This window comes from Peromyscus californicus, unplaced genomic scaffold, assembly GCF_007827085.1.
Source record: "Peromyscus californicus insignis strain IS unplaced genomic scaffold, ASM782708v3 Scaffold_5__1_contigs__length_169319896, whole genome shotgun sequence".
Lineage (NCBI taxonomy): Eukaryota > Metazoa > Chordata > Mammalia > Rodentia > Cricetidae > Peromyscus > Peromyscus californicus.
In genome coordinates this window covers 88,917,958-88,937,744 of record NW_026294573.1, presented here as the reverse complement: position 1 = coordinate 88,937,744, position 19,787 = coordinate 88,917,958, and the positions used below count along the sequence as shown (strand labels likewise).

The following is a 19,787-nucleotide window of genomic DNA, read 5'->3' as shown; positions in this document are numbered from 1 at the left end:
ATAAATCCATATTTACACATAAGATACAGCTGTTTATCTGAAGGATTCATCACAAAAATGAACAGGCTTCATAAGGCCTTCTATTTGGCATAGTTATGGGCCTCAATGCTTATATTGGCTTAAAAGAAAGCTATTACCTGTAATGGAACTGTATGTCAAAAATAGCTACAACACCTTTGTGACTCCTGATAAAACAATTTAGTAAAATTTGCCCCATTGTTAAAATTCACAAGGACGGGACACACACACACACACACACACACACACACACACACACACACACAGGACAACACTGTCTTCATGTAACATCAACATTTCTTACATTCTGTTTTCATGAAGAGGATACTTGCCAGTCTCAGGTTTACTCCACTACAGAAAGGGTATCTTTTGAATACACACATCAGAAACAGTATTACTTTAGCATGCCTATGTGCTGTAACCCTTCTCTCTATTCAGATTTGTCTCTTCTACTAAGAATCAAATCACTATTATTTACATAAAAACAAAAATTATATGTATTGGGCTGGGGAAATAGCTAAGAAGAATGCTTGTGTTACATGCAAAAGGCCCTGGATTTTATCCCCAGTACCATAAAAAAAAATTTTAAATTATACATATTATAGAGTACTATGTGACATTTAATATATGTATACATTATATAATATTTCCATTAGGTTAAACATATACTTAAATATCAATCATTTCATTAAGGCAAAACCTTGAAATGCCTTTTTTTCTAGATTTCTGTGAGTTTTTTTGTTGTTTCTTTTTTTCAAAAAGAACATCCCATTATGTTGCTCAGTCTGGTCTTGAATTTCTGAGCTCAAGCAATACTCTTGCCTCTACCTAACATGTCACTGGAACTACAGGTCCCACCACCACACTGGGTACCTCGAGCTGTTTAATGTAAAGTATCAGACTGTCATCTATAGTCACCCTAACCAGGCAACAGCACAGCAGAAGTTCCTGTTCCCTAACTTAGTACCTAGTAATTAACTTTTTCCCAACTTCTAATAGCCCCTACTCTACTCATAATTTCTATGGATTAACTTGTTCAGGACAGTCATTTCAACAACATTTATTTACCCAATGTAAATTGACATCCATTACCAATGTTCCTATAATTTTCTCTGAAGCAGTATTACCTGTGAATCAGTACTCCATGAAAAAACAGCATGCCATTTAAAGAAAAAATGTTTCAGTTAGATATGGTCTAAGAATGAAATTCTAAGCTTGGCAATATACATTGATGGCATCAACTAAACATTAAGAAAACTTACTATAAGTCAAAACAAAAAATAACAGGCCAAAATAACTCTCACCGTGACAAAGGAAACTGCAGCAGGGTCCTGGTACTGAACCAATAATGTCTCTACTGGGAGTTGTATTTTGGGGCGGCTTTTTATACGTTTGTTCAGATGGACCAGCAGTTCCATTACCTAAAGCAAAGACAGAAAAACTGAAGTTATCAATCATATCTTAAAAATAAATTAATTTCTTAGACATTACTTATTTTAGTGAAAAGTAGCTACTTCATTCTTTTAAGGACTATAAAGTTGGTATCTTAGAAAGGTATGTATCAGAACCAGAAACACAGTATCTGAATTTTGCAAGATACCAAGAATACGTAAGATTCTACTGTTTCTAGATATGGTTGATCTGTCAAATGAAGAAGTACTTCTCACACTGAGTTCTGGGGATCAGATGAATTTCAAGCAGAAAATCAGTTTTAAAAGGGAACAAGGGTATAAAAAAATATGGTAAATTATATCTGGCTAAAGCCCAGAATGGTAAGAATTCATAAAAGCAGGGTCTGGATTATAATAGAATTTAACAAAACACTGAAGTATGTTTACTTTATCCTGAAAATCATCTGATACCATCAAAGAATTCAAGTAAAAGCTGGGTGGTAGTGGTGCACAACTTTAATCCCAGCATTCAGGAGGCAGAAGCAGGCAGATCTCTACGAGTTCGAGGCCAGCCTGGTCTACAGAGTGAATTCCAGAACAGCCAGAGCCATACAGAGAGACACCCTGTCTGGAAAAAAACAAAACAAAACAAACAAAAAAAGATTTAAAGTCAAAAATAACAACCTTCCTCCTTCCCTATTAGTGGGAAAGGAACAAAAGTGGAAATTAACACATCAACAATTCCTATGGAAAAAAAGGAAAATATGCACATTTATGATAAATAGCCTCGGTCTTACTCCAATATATTATGTACTAAGAAAGAAGAAAACTCAATTATTTGTTTTTAATCTCACCTAAGATTGAACATTTTAATTATTGTAGAGGGCTGCATCTATATTATTTCTAAAATCTGCACTGAAGCCTCAAAGCACATGTTAGTGAAAACTGCAGTTTTGATGACTAAGTATAGTGTTGACATGAATATATTTAGACATGCCCTTTGAAAGACATATGTGCTTATTTTTGTTTGGTATAAATCCAAGACTAGAAGTGTTTGGTCCCGAGGTTATTATGCACATGCCCAGTTTAAGCAGATACTTCCAAGTAGTTTCTGAAATGATGATAATTTATACTCCTGCCAGTAGAATAAGAAAGCTGAAGTTGTTCCACAGCCCTGCTATTTACATCAGATTTGGTCAGGTATTAACTTTTTGCTATTCTAATAACACTGAACCAAAAAAGTTAACTATAACAGAATTCTACTTAGCAACTAGGTGACTGTAACTAGCAAGGGGGAGGTTTTTTGCTCCACCCCTTGGCATTGTTATAAACAGACCTTTGTAATAAAGTTCTGGGCCCGTGGATAAGGATCCAGGCCCACCCGAGTCTAACCTGTGTTTTTTGTCTGTTCTCTCTCCTCTATTTCTAACTAAGTCTCTTACCCCTCAATCCTCAAGAGTTCCTGGGGTAAATAAGTGTGGGGGCTGGTCCCCCACACAAGCCACAAGATTAAATGAAAAGATATGTCAAAGAGTAGCATGATGTTAAAGTATACCAGCTTTAAGTATTATTTCCTTTCTCCCAGAAGTTTTCAAGTTTGCTTAACAGCAAATCATTTTGCCAATAAATACATATATAACATACTATAATTACTAACACAATGTTAAATTTGTACATCAAAATGCATCAAGCCAAAATACGAAACAAGAAAACTGCAACTGCAGAAAATTGTAATCCATAACTATCAATATACAAGACTAGAAGACAGATTCTCAAAACGTAACTGTACAGTGTTATCAGAAAACAGCCTCAGGACATACTGAGCTCCACATTGCACAAACAAGCATTTTTTCTTTTTTAATCTTATGAAGGACTTTTCTCAGAAGCACAAAATACACTTTAGGAATGGAGATGAGGCTCAGTGGTGGAACACATGCTTCTCATGCACAAAAGCCTGGGTGGTAGCCATCCAAAGCATGACCAAAGAAAAATCTAAATGTAACTGTCAGGTTCAATGAAGAATGAAATAAAACAAGGAAAATTTTGCATCAAATACTTCAAAATAAAAACAACGTTCTTATTAATAGTTAAGTCAAAAATAAAAGCAAACACTGCATGTCAGTGTAACTATAAGATACAACCAGAATAGCAAAGACAACTTCAAAAACAGGTTTAATTCATTCTGAGCATTCTCGAAAACATAATTAATAAAAAAAAAATTATTTGGTGACCAAGCTTGTATTTGAAACTTTAAATCCTGGCCACACCTACTCATTATTTGGTCTTTTAATAATTTATTAATTGTCAGGAGTGATGGAGCATGCCTTAAATCCTAGCACTCAGGAGGCTGAGGCAGAATCTATCTTAAAAAAAATTAAATAAGTAAACATATAAGCAAATAAAAATAAAAGCTCATTAATCATTCTAAATTTAGTTTCGTCTGTAAAATGTGAAAAAGAACTACTTCACATTACCTTGTAAACCTAGCACTTTTCTTAACACATAATAATCATTATTACACTATCATATAAATAAAAGTCTTATGAGAAAAAGAAAAATAATTTGAATAAAATAGAAATAATGCAATTAACAAGAGGAAATAAATCTAAGTACTAGTTTGCCTTTTAAAACAGCTTATACCTAAGAAAAATTAAACCTAAGCTAGGGGTATGGCTGAGTAGTATATTAATTGTCAAGCATGTAGAAAGCACTGGGGTAGAAGCCAGCACAATGAATGAATGAATGAATGAATGAATGAATGAATGAATGAATAAATATGCAAGCAAGCCAATACTATAATTTTGATAATAGTGACCAATAAAACCAGAGCTAAGAGCTAAGAAGACAGCACAATCAGTAAAGTGCTGGCTATGCAGACCCAAGTTCAACCCCACAGAATCCATGGTTTTTTGTTTTTGGTTTTTTGGGACAGGATTTCACTGTATAACAGCCTTGGCTGTCCTGGAGCTTGCTCTGTAGACCAGGCCTGCCTCTGCTTCCTGAGTGCTGGGATTAAAGGTGTACACCGCCACCCAGGCAGTCAGAATCCATGTTTTAAAAAAGAAAAGAAGCTGGACATGATGCCACATATACCTGCAGTAGAGAAATGAAGCCATTAGGGTTCCTGGGGCTCACTGGCCAAGCAGTCTAGCCAAATCAGTGAGATCCCGGTGTTATAAGATCATGCCTCAAGGAAAGAGTGGAGGGGCTGGAAAGATGGTACAGGGGTTAAGAGCACCTGCTGCTCTTTTAGAGGAACCAGATTCAATTCCCAGCACCCATATGGTGTCTCACAACCATCTGTAACTAGTTCCAGGGGATCTGGTTGCCGCCTTCTGCCCTCAGTGGGCACCAGGCATCCACTGGTACACAGACATTCATGCAGGCTAAGCATCCATGCAGACAAAATAAAAATCAAAAAAATCTTGTAAACATATTTAAAATGTGGAATGCAACTGGGAAAGCTACCCAACATCAGTCTCTAGCCTTTACATGTGTATAGTGACATGCACATACAAACATGTACATACACACAAAAACATACAAAAAGAACCCTGGAAAACAGGAATGAAATTTCTCCATTTGGAAGGATAATAGGATAAACAGTATAACAGAAGTGAATGATACACCTAAAATTTAAAACATATAATTAAAGATGGATGATTTTTTTAAAAAAAGATTAAAATACAAAGAAATAAACTATATTAAGTAAACAGTTTGTTTTTAATCTACTAAAAATACTCAGCCTAAACTAACACAATGGTTTCTTTGGCTACTTCCTGAACTCCACTTTCAGCTTCCAGTCTAAACAGCTTCAGCAGTTAAGTAAGATATCACTACCACTCTTTCAAATCAGTGCTCTAAAGCCCTGTTTCCTCCTATCACTCATCCTTATCCACTGAGGGAATCTCTGTGGCCTTCTTTAGTTCACCAAGGGCATCAGTCAGTTAAGACCCACCATCTCTTAACCTGGTGGATCTTTGTTCTTGCTTACCAAAAAGCCTCCCATCCATCCATCCTCAGTCCTAACCACATACTCATATTCTTCCATCTACTCCTGTCTTTTTCTCTCTTAACAAATGTAAAGTGTGCCCCATGAGCCCATGTATTTTATTACTTGGTACCCAGCTGGTGGTGCTGTTTGGAAAGGAAAACCTTTTTAGGCAATAAAATCTCACTGGAGCAAGTTGGTCAGTGGGGAGGAGGTGCTCTGGTTTTTATAGGCAGGCCTCACCTTCCACCCATTCTCTGCTCATTGAGTGAATATAATATGACCAATTGCCTTCACATTCTTACTATCTAATCAGCCTTTCTTAAACTGTGAGTCAAAATAAATTCTTCCTTTCTTAAGTAGCTTTTGTTAGGTATTTTGTCTCAGCAACAGAGAAAAGTAACAAATATAGCATGTATCATAAGGCATACAGAAAACCTTCAGTAAATAACCAGACTAATAACACAAAGTAAACAGATGTCAATTTGTAAAAAGCCTTTGATACCCTGAGAGCAAGAAAAGTCCACGGAAGAGTCTTAGATAGGAGACTGATATGACCAAACCAAGTCTACCTCAGCAATAAGGATTAACAGCAGACAAAGATTAACAAATATATGGCAAGATTGTCCATCCTTTCCTACAACAAACAAAACAGACATTCTGAGAGATACTCTTCCCACTGAACTCAAATCAGGCTTCTTAGGGTAGACATTCAAGTCAACGTCAATCAATTATAATATGCCAAGAGATGACCGCTCAAAGACCAGAAGGTCGCCGGGCGGTGGTGGCGCACGCCTTTAATCCCAGCACTCGGGAGGCAGAGCCAGGTGGATCTCTGTGAGTTCGAGGCCAGCCTGGGCTACCAAGTGAGTTCCAGGAGAGGCGCAAAGCTACACAGAGAAACCCTGTCTCGAAAAAACCAAAAAAAAAAAATATATATATACTGGAAAAAATAATTAACTACACTACAAATTAAAGGAGAAAGTGTTCCACATCGAACAATTTAAAAATAAAAGTGATATAGGTATATACTTTTTTGAAATAGTATTTTGTAGGACATAAAGTATAAGTTACATAAGAATAGTTTGCTTTCAAAAAATTTATTTGCAGCCGGATGGTGGTGGTGTACATCTTTAATCCCAGCACTCGGGAGGCAGAGGCACGTGGACCTCTGTGAGTTCAAGGCCAGCCTGGTCTACAGACTGAGTTCCAGGACAGGTTCCAAAGCTACACAGAGAAATCCTGTCTTGAAAAAAAAAAAAATTATTTGCTTACCTTTACTACCTTTATTTAAGGATATATTCACCATCAACCAATGATTAAAGAACATTTCCCCTTTCTACACTGGCTTTCATATTCAGTTTTAGAGGAGTCCAGAGAATTATATCAATTAAATCCCCTGGCACTGATCACAAGCACACAATGGGGTAGTGAAGGCAGCTATACCAGGCAATCAAGCTTTTCCACCATGAAAGCTGGTTCTTAGACTTACCATACATTTGGAAAAGCTGTAATTAGGATCATGAACCTACATTTCAACAATAGGAATTAAAAAAACTCACTTCACAACACATATCCACTTATTCACCATTTATTTCCCAAACGGCCCCCAACGTGCTTACCTTTTTCCGTACTCCTTCTTGGGTGCTGGACAGTTTGAGCAAAACAGGAGGGAGGAATTTAGATATAATACTTTGTAACTGTTCATCTGTTTCAGCATGGCCAAGTCGTAAAAAGACCCGTTCGAGCTGATCTATAATGCAGAAAGCAAACAAAAGAGAACTTGACAAACCATGCATAGCCAAGCCTATCTTCATAACATAACCCTGCTTTCTGTACTGCAGATCCTTCAGTCAGAACTTCAATCAGACCAGCCCACAGAAAAAACGACTCTGACACAACCAGGAAGTGCTGCTTTAAAAAGTCCAATAGCTAATCATATGCTGCTACCTTACAACTGTCTTTGGCCAAGAGTAGTGAAATTCCTTCCTACATACCAAGTTACTTGGTCTTTCTGAAAGACTTAGTTATTAAGAAAGGATACAAGATATTTTTAAAGAATCTTCTAGACCTAGCTAGTAGAACACAACAGAGGACCTAACTGATGAGGTTTCCCACGGCACAGCTACAGTGAATACAATGTCGGACAAGACCATGGAGGTATGTTCAGCAAAATGTGATAGTAATTATTAAACAAGCCACTGTGTATCTTTGACCAGTGTACTATAGGGCAGAGGAGAAGGTAATGGAGAGGGAACTCACACAAACGCCAAATATCTAGCTGCAAATCACTGTCAACTTTTTAGGTACTAGGCATTTATGAGGCCATAGGTCTGATCCTCATGATTGGGGGGAAAAAAAATGATGCTGTAATGAGGTATTTGTTCCTCAAAGGCTCTTATAAAAACTATCAGTGGCACTAAACACAGTGATGCATAACTATAACTCCAGCATTTAGAAGGCTGAGGCAAAAGGATCACTTGTGATATTTTATTTGTGCTGAAATGTGATATTTTATTTGTGTGTTAATAAATAAAGCTTGCCTGGAGATATGGGGGGGGGGGGGCGGGGCAGCCATTTTAAGTAAACAAAGAAGTCAGGCAGCACATGCCCTTAATCCCTTAGCAGGCAGGATCTCTGTGTGTTCAAGGCCACACTAGGGAACAGAGCCAAGTATGGTGACACACGTCTTTAATCCCAGTACCAACCATAGAGACCTGGAGGTCTGTACAGACAGAAAGTGACAGAGCTGTGTAGGAAGAGGAAGTGAGGTAGCTGGGCTAAGAGAGCCAATGAGAGGGCAGAAAAGCAAGGCATATAAAGGCTGGGTAGACAGGAAGTTGCAGAGTTTGTGAGGTAAGGTTGGCTGGTGGCTTTCCATATTTCCCTGATCTCTCTGAGGCTTTAACCCAAATTTCTGGCTCCAAGTTTTTTATTTAATAAGACCATTTAGAAATTCGGCTACAATCACTCTAAGTTTAAAGCCATCCTGTTCTGCATAGCAAGATAGTGTCTCAAAAAGGGAGGTGGGGATGGCTCAGCAAGTCAAAGCTCTTATTGTGCAAGCACCAAGATCTGAGTTCAAATACCCAGAACTCAGGTAAAGACCTGGATATAGTCACATGCGTACCTATAACCCTAGCACTGTGATTAGGCAGACACACGAGGATCGCTGGGGCTTACTGATCACCAGCCTAACTCCAGGTTGAGTAAGCAGGAGCAAGCCTGCCTCAAGTGAATAAGGTGTAGAATAATAGAGCAAGACATTCAAAACTTCCTCTGGCCTCGCTATGTATGAGGACACACATCTGCACACACACATGGGCATACACACCACAAACCACAAACACAAACATCACACATCACTTGTAAAAAAAATTATCAGTGGCAATGAGCTGAAAATGTTTCATATCTTGATCTTAGCATAATGCCAACTATACCTCAATTTAAGAATATATTTTTAGAAGTCTTCACTATGTAGTGATAAAAACAAAAACATTTTCAGGTAAACTAATATAGTTACTGAAATTTACTACAAATAATAAGTAGAATATTACCCAAGACAGGTGTCAGAAGTCATATAAATGAAACAGACTACTCACTGACTGATAATTAGCCAAGTTTTATAACAGATACTAAGAATTACTTTTTTGTTTGTCTCAAATATTCTCTCTGTGAAGGAAAGCAGGTACATCTATCAGTCAAGTGAGCCCTAAAAGGACAAGAGGCAGCAAAACCCACGTAGCAACATGCAAACCCTATATCCAACATGAATCGTTTTTAAATATCATTCTGTAATAAAAGGGAATAGACTTCTTGGGAAAATAACAAATTCTAGACCTTAGGACAGGAAAACAATCTTATTAGAAAGGTAAGCCTGAAACATCTTATAGTATTAGAGATGACATGAAAATGTCAGAAAGGTATAGAAATCAATCTGAAAGAACTCCTATTGGCCAATACTGATCAATTAATAACAGAACACAATAAACAGCATAGTGCTGGGTTAAAAGCCAAACTAGAAACATCTATATTGATATCCATAAATGATTTAAAAAAAACTAAAGAAAAAGAGAGATTAATCTTTTTTATGGAAGAACAAAATATTATATCTAGTATGTTCCTAAAGGGAAGCATAGCTTCATTCCTGCCCCTTTTCTCTTTTCAAGGTAGCCTGGATGTAGTTACTACTTAGAAAGAACAGAAAAATAGATTAACTTTACAATGGAAAAGTACTCTCACCCAAGTAAAGAGAATTTACCTACTGCCCCAGAGAGGCTAGGGCTATATAACAACTAAATGCAGTCTTGAACAGGATCCTGGGAGAACAAAAGAAAACATTAGGAAAAAAAAGCTAGTAAAATCCCAAGTAAAGTTCAAATTTAAGCAATTAGTAATAAAGGAAAAACAGAACAAAGGATCAAAATTAGGCAGGTTAAACTCTATGACAGTACTAGATCAAATGATTTTATTTAATAAATGTTGAGTGTTATAAAAAAAAATTATTTTCTTCCCCCCAAGAAAGGATTTCTTTGTGTAGTCTTGGCTGTCCTAAAACTCACTCTGTAGACCAGGCTGACCTGGAACTCACAGAGATCCACGTGTCTCTCTCTCCAGAGTGTTGGGACTAATGGTGTGCACCACCACTGCCTGGCTGTAAAAGAAATTCTTCGGAATGGTAAATTCAACTGCAGCATCTGTGAAAGTTCTAAGTAAAGAGATTCTTCAGTGCATTCCAGCTATTAGATAGTAAAAACTGCCCACAGACTCGAGCTATAATTACAGTAACACTATTCTACAAAGACAGTTAAATGTTCACAACAAATTAACATAGAAAATCTATGTCAAAGTTCAAAAAAAGAAAGGGACATATTGTAGTTATTTTTCACATACTCATTTGTAATGGGATGTGATAATATGAAGAGCACCAAACATCACACAAGCGTACTTCCGAAGCAGGCAGAGTTAGAACTTTCCACATTCAGTGAAGAGGGATCATTGTACAATTAATCAGGTCATTTACTATGTACTTTTAAGTAAAAGCTAATCAAACTGGGTGTGGCTAACACATTCCTATAATCCCAGCACGCTGAAGGCTGAGTCAAGAGGCTAAAGAAGTTCAAGGCCACCCTACCCTACATAGCAAGAATCTGTCTTAAAGAGAGGAGTGGGGGTACACAGAGATGGCTCAGAGGGTAAAGGAAGGTGCTTGCTGCCAAGCCTGACAACCTGAGTCGATTCCCAGGATCACAAAGTGGAAGGAGATAATTCCTGCAAGTTGTCTTCTGACCTCCATACACATGATATGATGCATACATCCCTAAACACACACACACACACACACACACACACACACACACACACACACACACAGAGAGAGAGAGAGAGAGAGAGAGAGAGAGAGAGAGAGAGAGAGAGAGAGAGAGAGAGAGAGAGAGAGCGAGAGCGCTAGGATCTGCCCATGAGGGAGACCATCCAGGTATTTTTCTTCCTAAGATTATGACCTCTCTTGCACTTTTTATCCATCCACATGGTATAACTGGGGGCGGGGGGGGGGGGAACCCCTCAACATTTGAAAATCTCTCAATTCTGAACTTCCAGCTTTCAGGAACAACAGAAATAATGGGCTGGGTGGGTGGGTGTGGATCCATTGGTAGAAAGCTCAGTACCACATTAAACTAAACACATGGTGGCACTTAGGAGGTGTCAGAAAGAAGATTTTAATTTCAAGGGCATCATTGGCTACATAACAAGTTCAAGGCTAGCCTAGGATAGTATCATGAGGCTCTGTCTCCAAGAATAAGGAGGAAAAAACAAGAAAATGAAAGGAATTTCTTTTCATTATAAATTATCTAGTCTTAAGTATTGTTATAGCAACAAAAATAGATAAATATCTCAAAGGGAACTTTTCAAAAACAGGAAGAGATAAGATCATTATGTTCTTAAGAATCAAAGGTAATCTAACCCTCACATCCATCTTTCTTAAGCTTAAGCTGTTAGTTGTAGGAATTGATATTCTCCAAATCATTGTAGTAAGTTCTAATAGACGATAAACAGAATTTGAGACAAGACCAAGTTCTCTCATAATTTTCTTATTTTTCTAGTCAAACTCATACTGTTTCACTTATGAGACTTACTATTTCCTTTAAATAATCAGTTAAGTGTGTGTGGGGGAAAAGGGAGGGAGGGAGGGAGGGAGGGAGGGAGGGAGAGAGGAAGAGAGAGAGTTCATGCATACATGAGAAAAAGAGATGATTAATATGATCAACTTGACAGGACCTAGAATCACCTGAGAGACAAAAGTCTGGGCAAGTCAATAAAGGAGCTTCTAAATTCAGTTAAATGGGTTAAAAGACTCACCCTAAGTACAGGGCTACCATTCCATGGACTGAGAACCAAGTGAGTTAAATATAAACCACTGACTTCTGCTTCCCAACTGTAGGTGCAGTGTGACCAGCTGCTCAAATCCCTGTGTGCCTTCTTCCTGCATTAAGTTGCTTTTGTTAGGCATTTTATTACAGCAACAGGAGAAGTAACTGATTCAGAGAGAGAAAGAGAGAGAGAGAGAGAGAGAGAGAGAGAGAGAGAGAGGTGTGCATATGCAGGCCCGCACGGGTGTGGAGGCTAGAGGTCAATAACAGGTTCTCCACTTCATTTTTGAGACAAAGTCTCTCACTGAATCTGAAGCTCACCAAAGTCAGCAAAGCAAGCTGATCAGCAAACCGCAGAGATCCTCCTCCTGTGTAAGCACTGTGTCAGCCCAGCAGTGTGATGACAGCTACATGCCACCCTCTGGCTTGTATGTGGGTGCTGGGGACCTATCTCAGGCCTTCATGTCTGTACTGCAAGCACTTCACTAATGGAGGTTCACATCTCCCCGGTCCAAACACAGGAACCATATTTTAACTGCCGTTTTTTAATCATATACTAACTTACACAACCTCAATACTGAAACACAACATATATTAATTCATACTTTGCCTTTCTTGTGTGTGTGTGTGTCTGTCTGTCGTTTTGTTTTTGAGACAGGGTCTATGGTGGTATTTTACTTGTACTGAAATGTGATTTTAATTGTATGTTAATAAATAAAGTTGCCCGGGGGTCAGAGCTATTAGAGCCATAGCAAAAGTGTTGCGGTGGTGGCACAAGCCTTTAATCCCAGCACTTGGTAGACAGAGCTAGGTAGATCTCTGTGTGTTCAAGGATACAGCCAGCATTGGAGACACATGCCTTTAATCTCAATCCCAACCATAGAAGACCTGGAAGTCTCTACAGAGGCAGTCATGTGTTTGGGTTTACAACCAATGAGAAGGCAGAACAGAAAGGCTATAAAGACAAACACACAGGAAGTAGCTCCCCTTTTGGAGAGCTCTCTTGGCTGAAGCAGGAAGGGTAAGGCTCTTAGTTCTGACCTCTTCTCTTTCTTCTCTGAATCGGCTCTGTGTTTCTTATTTAATAAGACGGTTGGTTACATCTACAAGGGTCTCCCTAAAGGTATGTGCCACCACATCTAGCCTGCTTTTCCTCTTTTAATTAATATCTCTTATTTTAGACCTTTGGAGTGATATATCTCAGAACTTTATTTTTCTTCAGATTTTACAAAGACAGCACATAAGATATGTAGCTCAAAACTCACAATATGCCTAAACAAACAGTGAAATTGCAATCCTCTAGTCTCAGCTTCCTAAGTACAGGGATTATAGGTATGCAAGCCCATGTGATTTTTAAAAGGTTTTTTTTATTTATTATTATTACTATTATTGTGTGACAGTGAGAGAGACAGAGACAGAGAGATACAGACAGAGAGAGAGGGGAGGGAGGGAGGGAGGGAGAAAGAGAGGACAGGGGAGAGGGACTTCTATCATCAGACTTGTACAGAAGCTTAATGCACAGCAAGTTTACCTACTAAGCCATCTTGATGGCCCTCATAAGAGCTTTTACCTGGTTTACATACTTGGCAAGTAACTCCCACTTTTTCCCCATATGGTTATTTCTTTTCCAGTTTCCCTTCTGCAGAACTTTTTTCTTTCCCAGATCTCAGTTTTTAAATGCAGTTCAGTTTATTATTACTTCACTTTGTGGCCTTTTATTCTTCTCGCAGTGCTTAGAATGTTTTTTATCATGCCAAGATGATTGTTTTAAAAATTATGGTGTATAGAAAAACAATTAACAGCCTGGGAAGATGGCTCAGCGGTTAAAAGCACTGGCTGCTCTTCCAGAGGTCCTGAGTTCAATTCCCAGCACCCACAGGGTGACTCGTAATCATCTGTAATATACCCTCTTGTCATTCAGGTATACATGCAAATAGAATACTCATACACAAAATAAAATAAACCTTTAAAAATAAGAAAAAAATTAACACAGCAGATCTACTGACATCTGGAAACTTGGTTCAAGAGCAGCTTTCTCACCACTTAGACTAAGAATGGCTCACCATGTCTGAATTGTTTTTACAAACAATATGCTTTATGCTAAATACTAGCTTTTCTTCTTGGAGAATGTTGGTACATTTGGGCAAAAGGTGTCAATATGACAAGCTCCAAATAAAAGATTTGACCCTGAGTCTCTAATGAGTATCCCTATTAGATACCATTTCACATATGTCACTGCTCATCAACTCAACAGGACAGGAATTAAAGCCTGTTCTGGGTGACTGCCAGGAAAGGAGTCTTAGAAGCTTGGCATGGTTTCCTCCAGACTTCATTCCATAACACCTTTACCCTTTATTGGTTTCACTGCAATAAATCTAATCTGGGAGTACAAATATTTGTTGAATCCAATTGAGTCCTCCTAGACTCTGAAGTTCTAAACTGAGTAGTACCCTTCGAGAGACCCAACATGTATATTTATCTATATTTCCTCTAATACCATACGATTTTGCCTTTTGTATTCAAGTCTTTGATCTGAAATTTTCCTTTAGCATATGAAGGAATGCAGGAAATTTAAATTTTTTTGAAGTCAATAAAAGTGGTCCATTGTGAAATAAAACAAAGAAAATATTTAAAGCACAAGAACACACAGTTCAATTACTTATTAGGAACTCTCATATAGCTACCACCCAAGCCCAGGAGGAAAAAAAAATGTGTTTTGAAATGTGATTGAAAATAGATTTGTTCCCTGTTGGAGGAGGGGAGGAAGGGGGAGAAAGGCAGTGGGGGGAGAGCAGGAGGAGGGATGGAAGGGGGATCTGTGGTGGGTACGTAAAATTAATAAAAAAAATTTTTTAATAGATTTGTTAGCTGAGTGCTGGTGGTGCACACCTTTAATGCCAGCACTCTGGAGGCAGAGGCGGACAGATCTCTGTCAGCCTGGTTTACAGAGCTAATTCCAGGACAGCCAGGGCTACACAGAGAAACCCTGCTGTAGGATGGTCTTTCTGGATGCTGTGAATATATGTTGCTACCACTGGTTAATAAAGAAGCTGCTCTGGCCTATGGCAAGACAGGATAACCTGTCTTGCCATAGGCCAGAGCATAGGAAATCCAAGAGACATAGGGGGAAAAGAAAGGCGAAGTCAGGGAGACGCCACCCAGCTGCCAAAGGAACAAGAGGCCAGCAGACTGGTAACGCCAAAGCTATGTGGCAAAGTATAGATTAAATAGAAATGGGTTAATCTAAGATGTCAGAGCTAGCTAGCAATAAGACTGAGCCATAGACCAAACAGTTTGTAAATAATATTAAGCCTCTGACTGGTTATTCAGGAACAGGCAGGCAGGAAAGATTTGTCTATTTACAAATGGCACCCTCTGTCTGGCATGGATCCACATAGACCTGAGAAAGCTTAGATTCTGAACACACAGAAACAGAGCCACACTAGGCTTCCTAGTCTCACAGTCTCACGCCAACAGCAGTGCAGAAACATGTCTCCCTACAGCTGCCTTCAAGATGGAGCTGGCCAACAGCTGCCATGAGCTAAACAGTGTGGTGGATTTCCAGAGTCTCTCCCACAGGCTGTGGTACAGAGAGGATTCTCCCAGCTGCTGCCTGCGGGCTTGAAAGCACAGCTGCAGACTTAAGAACACAGCTTCCCAGAACTGGGGAGGTTAAATATGACTCATTGGTACCTGCGTCATGTTGAAAAGCTAAGCAGGGAGGAGCCAGCAGCCAAAGCCACACTTTCGTCCTAGCCACGTAGCGTAACAGTTTAAAAACTCTCCTGATCAAAAAATAATTACAGACACACATAAAACAGATTCAGATGGAAAAAACTTCTAAACTGGTTACAATGTGTTTAAAAATATATGTAGGCTTGGGGCTGTGAAAGGATAAAGTCCTTAAAAAAGAAATAGAGTAGTAAAATATATAAGCCATGTAAAGATGGAAAATACACAGAGAGTCTGGATACTGTATATTACTGTGTTGTATTTGGGATTTTTTTTTTTTTAACTGCAGAGAGTTGTAGCAGGAACCTTAAAAGTTCTTATTAATAAAACAAACCTGAGGCCAGTTATTGGGGTGAACTGGAAGATCAGAGAACCAGAACAAGCCACAGCTAACCTCACCTGGCCAACTTCTCAACTGGTCTTGTTTCCTCAGACTGGAAGCTTTTGTGTCCTCATATCCGAATGGCTCTCAGCTAAACTGTGCTGCCAGAAGCCTGAAAACTTAACCAGGCCAATGCTTCTAGTTTCTGGTCCTCACGCCTTATATACCTTTCTGCTTTCTACCACCACTCCCTGGAATTAAAGGCTCGCTTTCTGGGATTAAAGGCATGTGTCACAACACCTGGCCATTTCCAATGTGGCCTTGAACTCACAGAGATCCAAAGGGATTTCTACCTCTGGAGTGCTAGGATTAAAGGTGTGAGTGCCACCATTTTCTAGCCTTTGTATCTAGTGGCTGTTCTGTCTCTGGCCCCAGATAAGTTTATTAGGGTGCATATTATTTTGGGGAACACAATACCACCACAAAGAGTCATTTGTTTGTGTGAGGGGGCTGCTAAGTTAAAGCAACATATGAGGGTATCTTGACTTCAAAATATGGGTCTCAGGATATGTTGCTTTGGAAAAGAGGTTCTGGTTTTGTTTCCACAGAAGATGAGAAGCTGTGGATTCCTTCCAGGTTAATATGGTTCCATCACAGAAGACCCCTGAGAGGTCTCCAATGGCAGCTATGGCCCAGATGATCCAACATCCTGAAAAGCTTCAAGGCAACTGACTGAGACAATACAGCCTTACAGACTACTACAGTCAGGACTTGACCATAATCCTAAATTTTCTCAGGATCCCCATAAAATTGTCAGTGCCACTACTCAGCAGGAAGAAGTACAGAAAGCTACATCCAAGCTCTCAAAATATTGTTTATGCATGTTTGTTTTTATTTAAAGGGGGATATGATATAGAAATGATGGGGAAAAGGGTAACTATGATAAAAAGGGGGCAGGTTATTGGATCTACTTTAATCCAAAAACAACTGTTAATCTCAAAATACTTTACATTGGTATGGGTTTTGGTTTATTAATACAAATTTAAGGTCAATTTTGTTATACTGTATGTATATTTCTACTCTTGTTTAAGGTATTATGTTTATGCAACTCATTTAAAATTGTAATATATCACCAAGAAATACAGATTCATAGTCATTTATGATAATCAAACTTACAGTCATGTTTTTTAGGTATACAAAGATATATTTCAGTTAGATAGACAACCTTCAAACACTTCAAAGACCTACAGAATATGGCATTTAAAATGTTTTAAGAACTTAAGACTTTCCCAGACAGTGAGACACGTCTGCTCCTGGCAGCACCCATTACTTCAAGAAGATGATGGGTATTTAACAAACTTGTTAAGGAGTTTGCTTACAATGTGAAAAAGGCTAGTCATTTGAACAAGAAACTGCTCTTGCCTGGACTGCTTGACAATATGTTGTATTCATGCAGGACCCATAGGAAAGTGACCACTGAATTTTGCCAAAACAAGGCAAGATGGTCCTTCAGGTTCCTGCTTCACAGAAAAAAACTGCCAGACATTCTGCAGGACACAGAGAAAAACAACTGATGAACTTTGCCAATAGGCAAAACAGTCCTTCAAATTTCCTGCTTCACTGAAAAGTATGCCAGATATTTTAGGCCTATAGGCTGAAGATCGATGCCCCAATGTTACAGAAGAACTTTGGGAGACTGTCCAGGAAGATAGATATCTCTGTCATTTCTAGAATTTTGGAAGTTGCTTACAATGCACTTCCTGTTTACTTAGGTAATATTATATTCTTCTGGGGTCTTTGATGGAATTGAAGACTAGATGTTATAATTATAGTTTTCCTTAGTTATGATAAAAGGTAAATTAGATATAAAACTTTAGACTCACAAAAATAGAATAGATAGAATATTTTCTTTAATTTTGCCAAATAAAAATAGACTAGATATTGTAACTGTAATTCTTGCTTGATAACTGTTACATGTAATTTTACTGTTAAAATGAAAACCCTCCTCTTTGATTAGACAGAAAAGGGGAAGTGCTGAGGCATGGTCTTTCTGTAGGCTGTGAATATGTGTTGCTACCATTGGTTAATAAAGAAGCTGTTCTAGCCTATGGTAAAATAGGTTATAGCCAGACAGGAAATCCAAGAGAGATAAGGGAGAAGAAAGGCAGAGTCAGGTAGACGCCATCCAGCTACCCAAGGAACAAAATGCCAGTAGACCGGTAACACCACAGCCACATGGCAAAATATAGATTAATAGAAGTGGGTTAACTTAAGATGTCAGAGCTAGCTAGCAATAAGCCTGAGCCACAGACTAAACAATTTGTAAATAATACTAAGCCTCTAAATGGTTATTCAGGAACAGGTGGGTGGGAGAGACTCATCTGTTTACAAAATCCTGTCTCAAAAAACCAAAGAGAGATAGATTTGGGCCATGCATGATAAAAACATGTAACTTTAGCACTCAAAGGACTGAGGTAAAAGGATGAAGAGTTCAAGGCTAACTGAAATGCAGTGAAATCCTGTGTAAAAGGGGGAGTGGTGGAAGGGAAGAGAGGAAGAAAAGGAAGAGGTCGAGGTGGGGAGGAAAAAGATTTGGAGGGCTCCAGGTTTAGTTTACTGGCATAGCATATTCTTACTATGTACAACACCTAAGTTCAAACTATAGCATCAAAAAAAAAAAAAAAAAAAAGAGGAAAAGATGGAAAAATCCTTACTTGGTTATTTTTCTCATTGCTGTGATTTAATACATGACAACAATTAACTTGGGAAGGAAGAGTTTATTTTGGATCCCAGTGTGAGGACACAGTCCATCGGGACAGGAAAGAAATGATATAATGCAGCTGGTTAAATTGTGTCCATAGTCAAGAAACAAAGAGGAATAAAAGCTGGTATTCCACTCATTTTCTCCTTTAAAAACAATACTTCTTTTTTAAATTTTGTGTGTATGTGTGTCCACATACATATAGCATAATTGTCTATAGACAACAGAAGAGTGCTATGGGATAATGGTTTTGTATACTGGTTTAATAAAATGCTGATTGGCCAGGCAGGAAGTATAGGCGGGATAAGCAGACAAGGAGAATGCTGGGAAGAGGAAGGCTGAGTCAGGAGACGCCAGTCCGCCATCCACGGAGCAGCATGTAATGGCACACAGGTAAAGCCATGGAAAATGTGGCAATATATAGATTAACAGAAATGGGCTGAGTTTGAGTGTAGGAGCTAGTCAGTGGTAGGCCTGAGCTAATGGCAGAGCAGTTTTAATTAAAATAAGCCTCTGTGTGTTTACTTGGGTCTAAGTGGCTGCGGACCAGGCAGGACACAGGAAAACTTCAGCTAGAGAAGAGGGCATCAGATCCCCCGGAGCTGGTGGTTGTAAGTTATCCATCATAAGTGATAGGATCCAAACTTAGTTTTCTGCAAGAACACTATGTGCTCTTAACTACTGAGTTATTTCTTCAGCCCAACTTTCTCATTTTTATTCAGCTCAGGACACTTGCCAATGGAATGGTGCTACCCACAAATAGGATGTAGCTTCTTCCCACCTTTATGTACAGAGATTTGTCTCCCAGGTGATTATAGATCCTATCAAGTTGACAATAAATATTAACTACTACAGAACTGGAAAATTTTCTAAAACAAAAACAATCACATCTAATAGCTAAGCATGGTGTCCCATACCTGTAATCCTAGCACTCAGGAAGAGAAAGCAGAATCAGAAATTCAATGCAACCCAGAGCTGCAGCCAAGAAGGAAGGGAGGGAGTGGGAAGGAAAAGAAATGAAGGAAAGGGAGGTGGGAAGAGGGAAGGAGAAGAGAGAGACAGCTAGACAAAAAGGCAAAGACAAGAGACAGACACTGAATTTTACTGGAGCCAAGTGTTGCAACCCAGGGGAGTGGTTGTACTTAGAAGGGATGCCTCAGACTGGCCCAATGAAACTGAGAAATAGGCTAGTCAGAAAAGG

The 19,787-nt window shown here is 38.8% G+C and overlaps 1 protein-coding gene across 4 annotated transcripts in view; it reads right to left on the bottom strand.

Moving 5' to 3' along the window:
* The window catches only part of Ecpas (Ecm29 proteasome adaptor and scaffold), a 132,934-nt gene that overhangs the window by 92,882 nt on the left and 20,265 nt on the right, over positions 1–19,787 (bottom strand). For all 4 annotated transcript variants that reach the window (XM_052718417.1, XM_052718416.1, XM_052718414.1 and 1 more), the window contains 2 exons: positions 7,023–7,153; positions 1,323–1,439 (listed from right to left, as the gene is read on the bottom strand). In XM_052718417.1, coding sequence (XP_052574377.1) covers positions 1,323–1,439; positions 7,023–7,153 — 248 coding nt within the window. The remainder of the gene's footprint in view (positions 1–1,322; positions 1,440–7,022; positions 7,154–19,787) is intronic.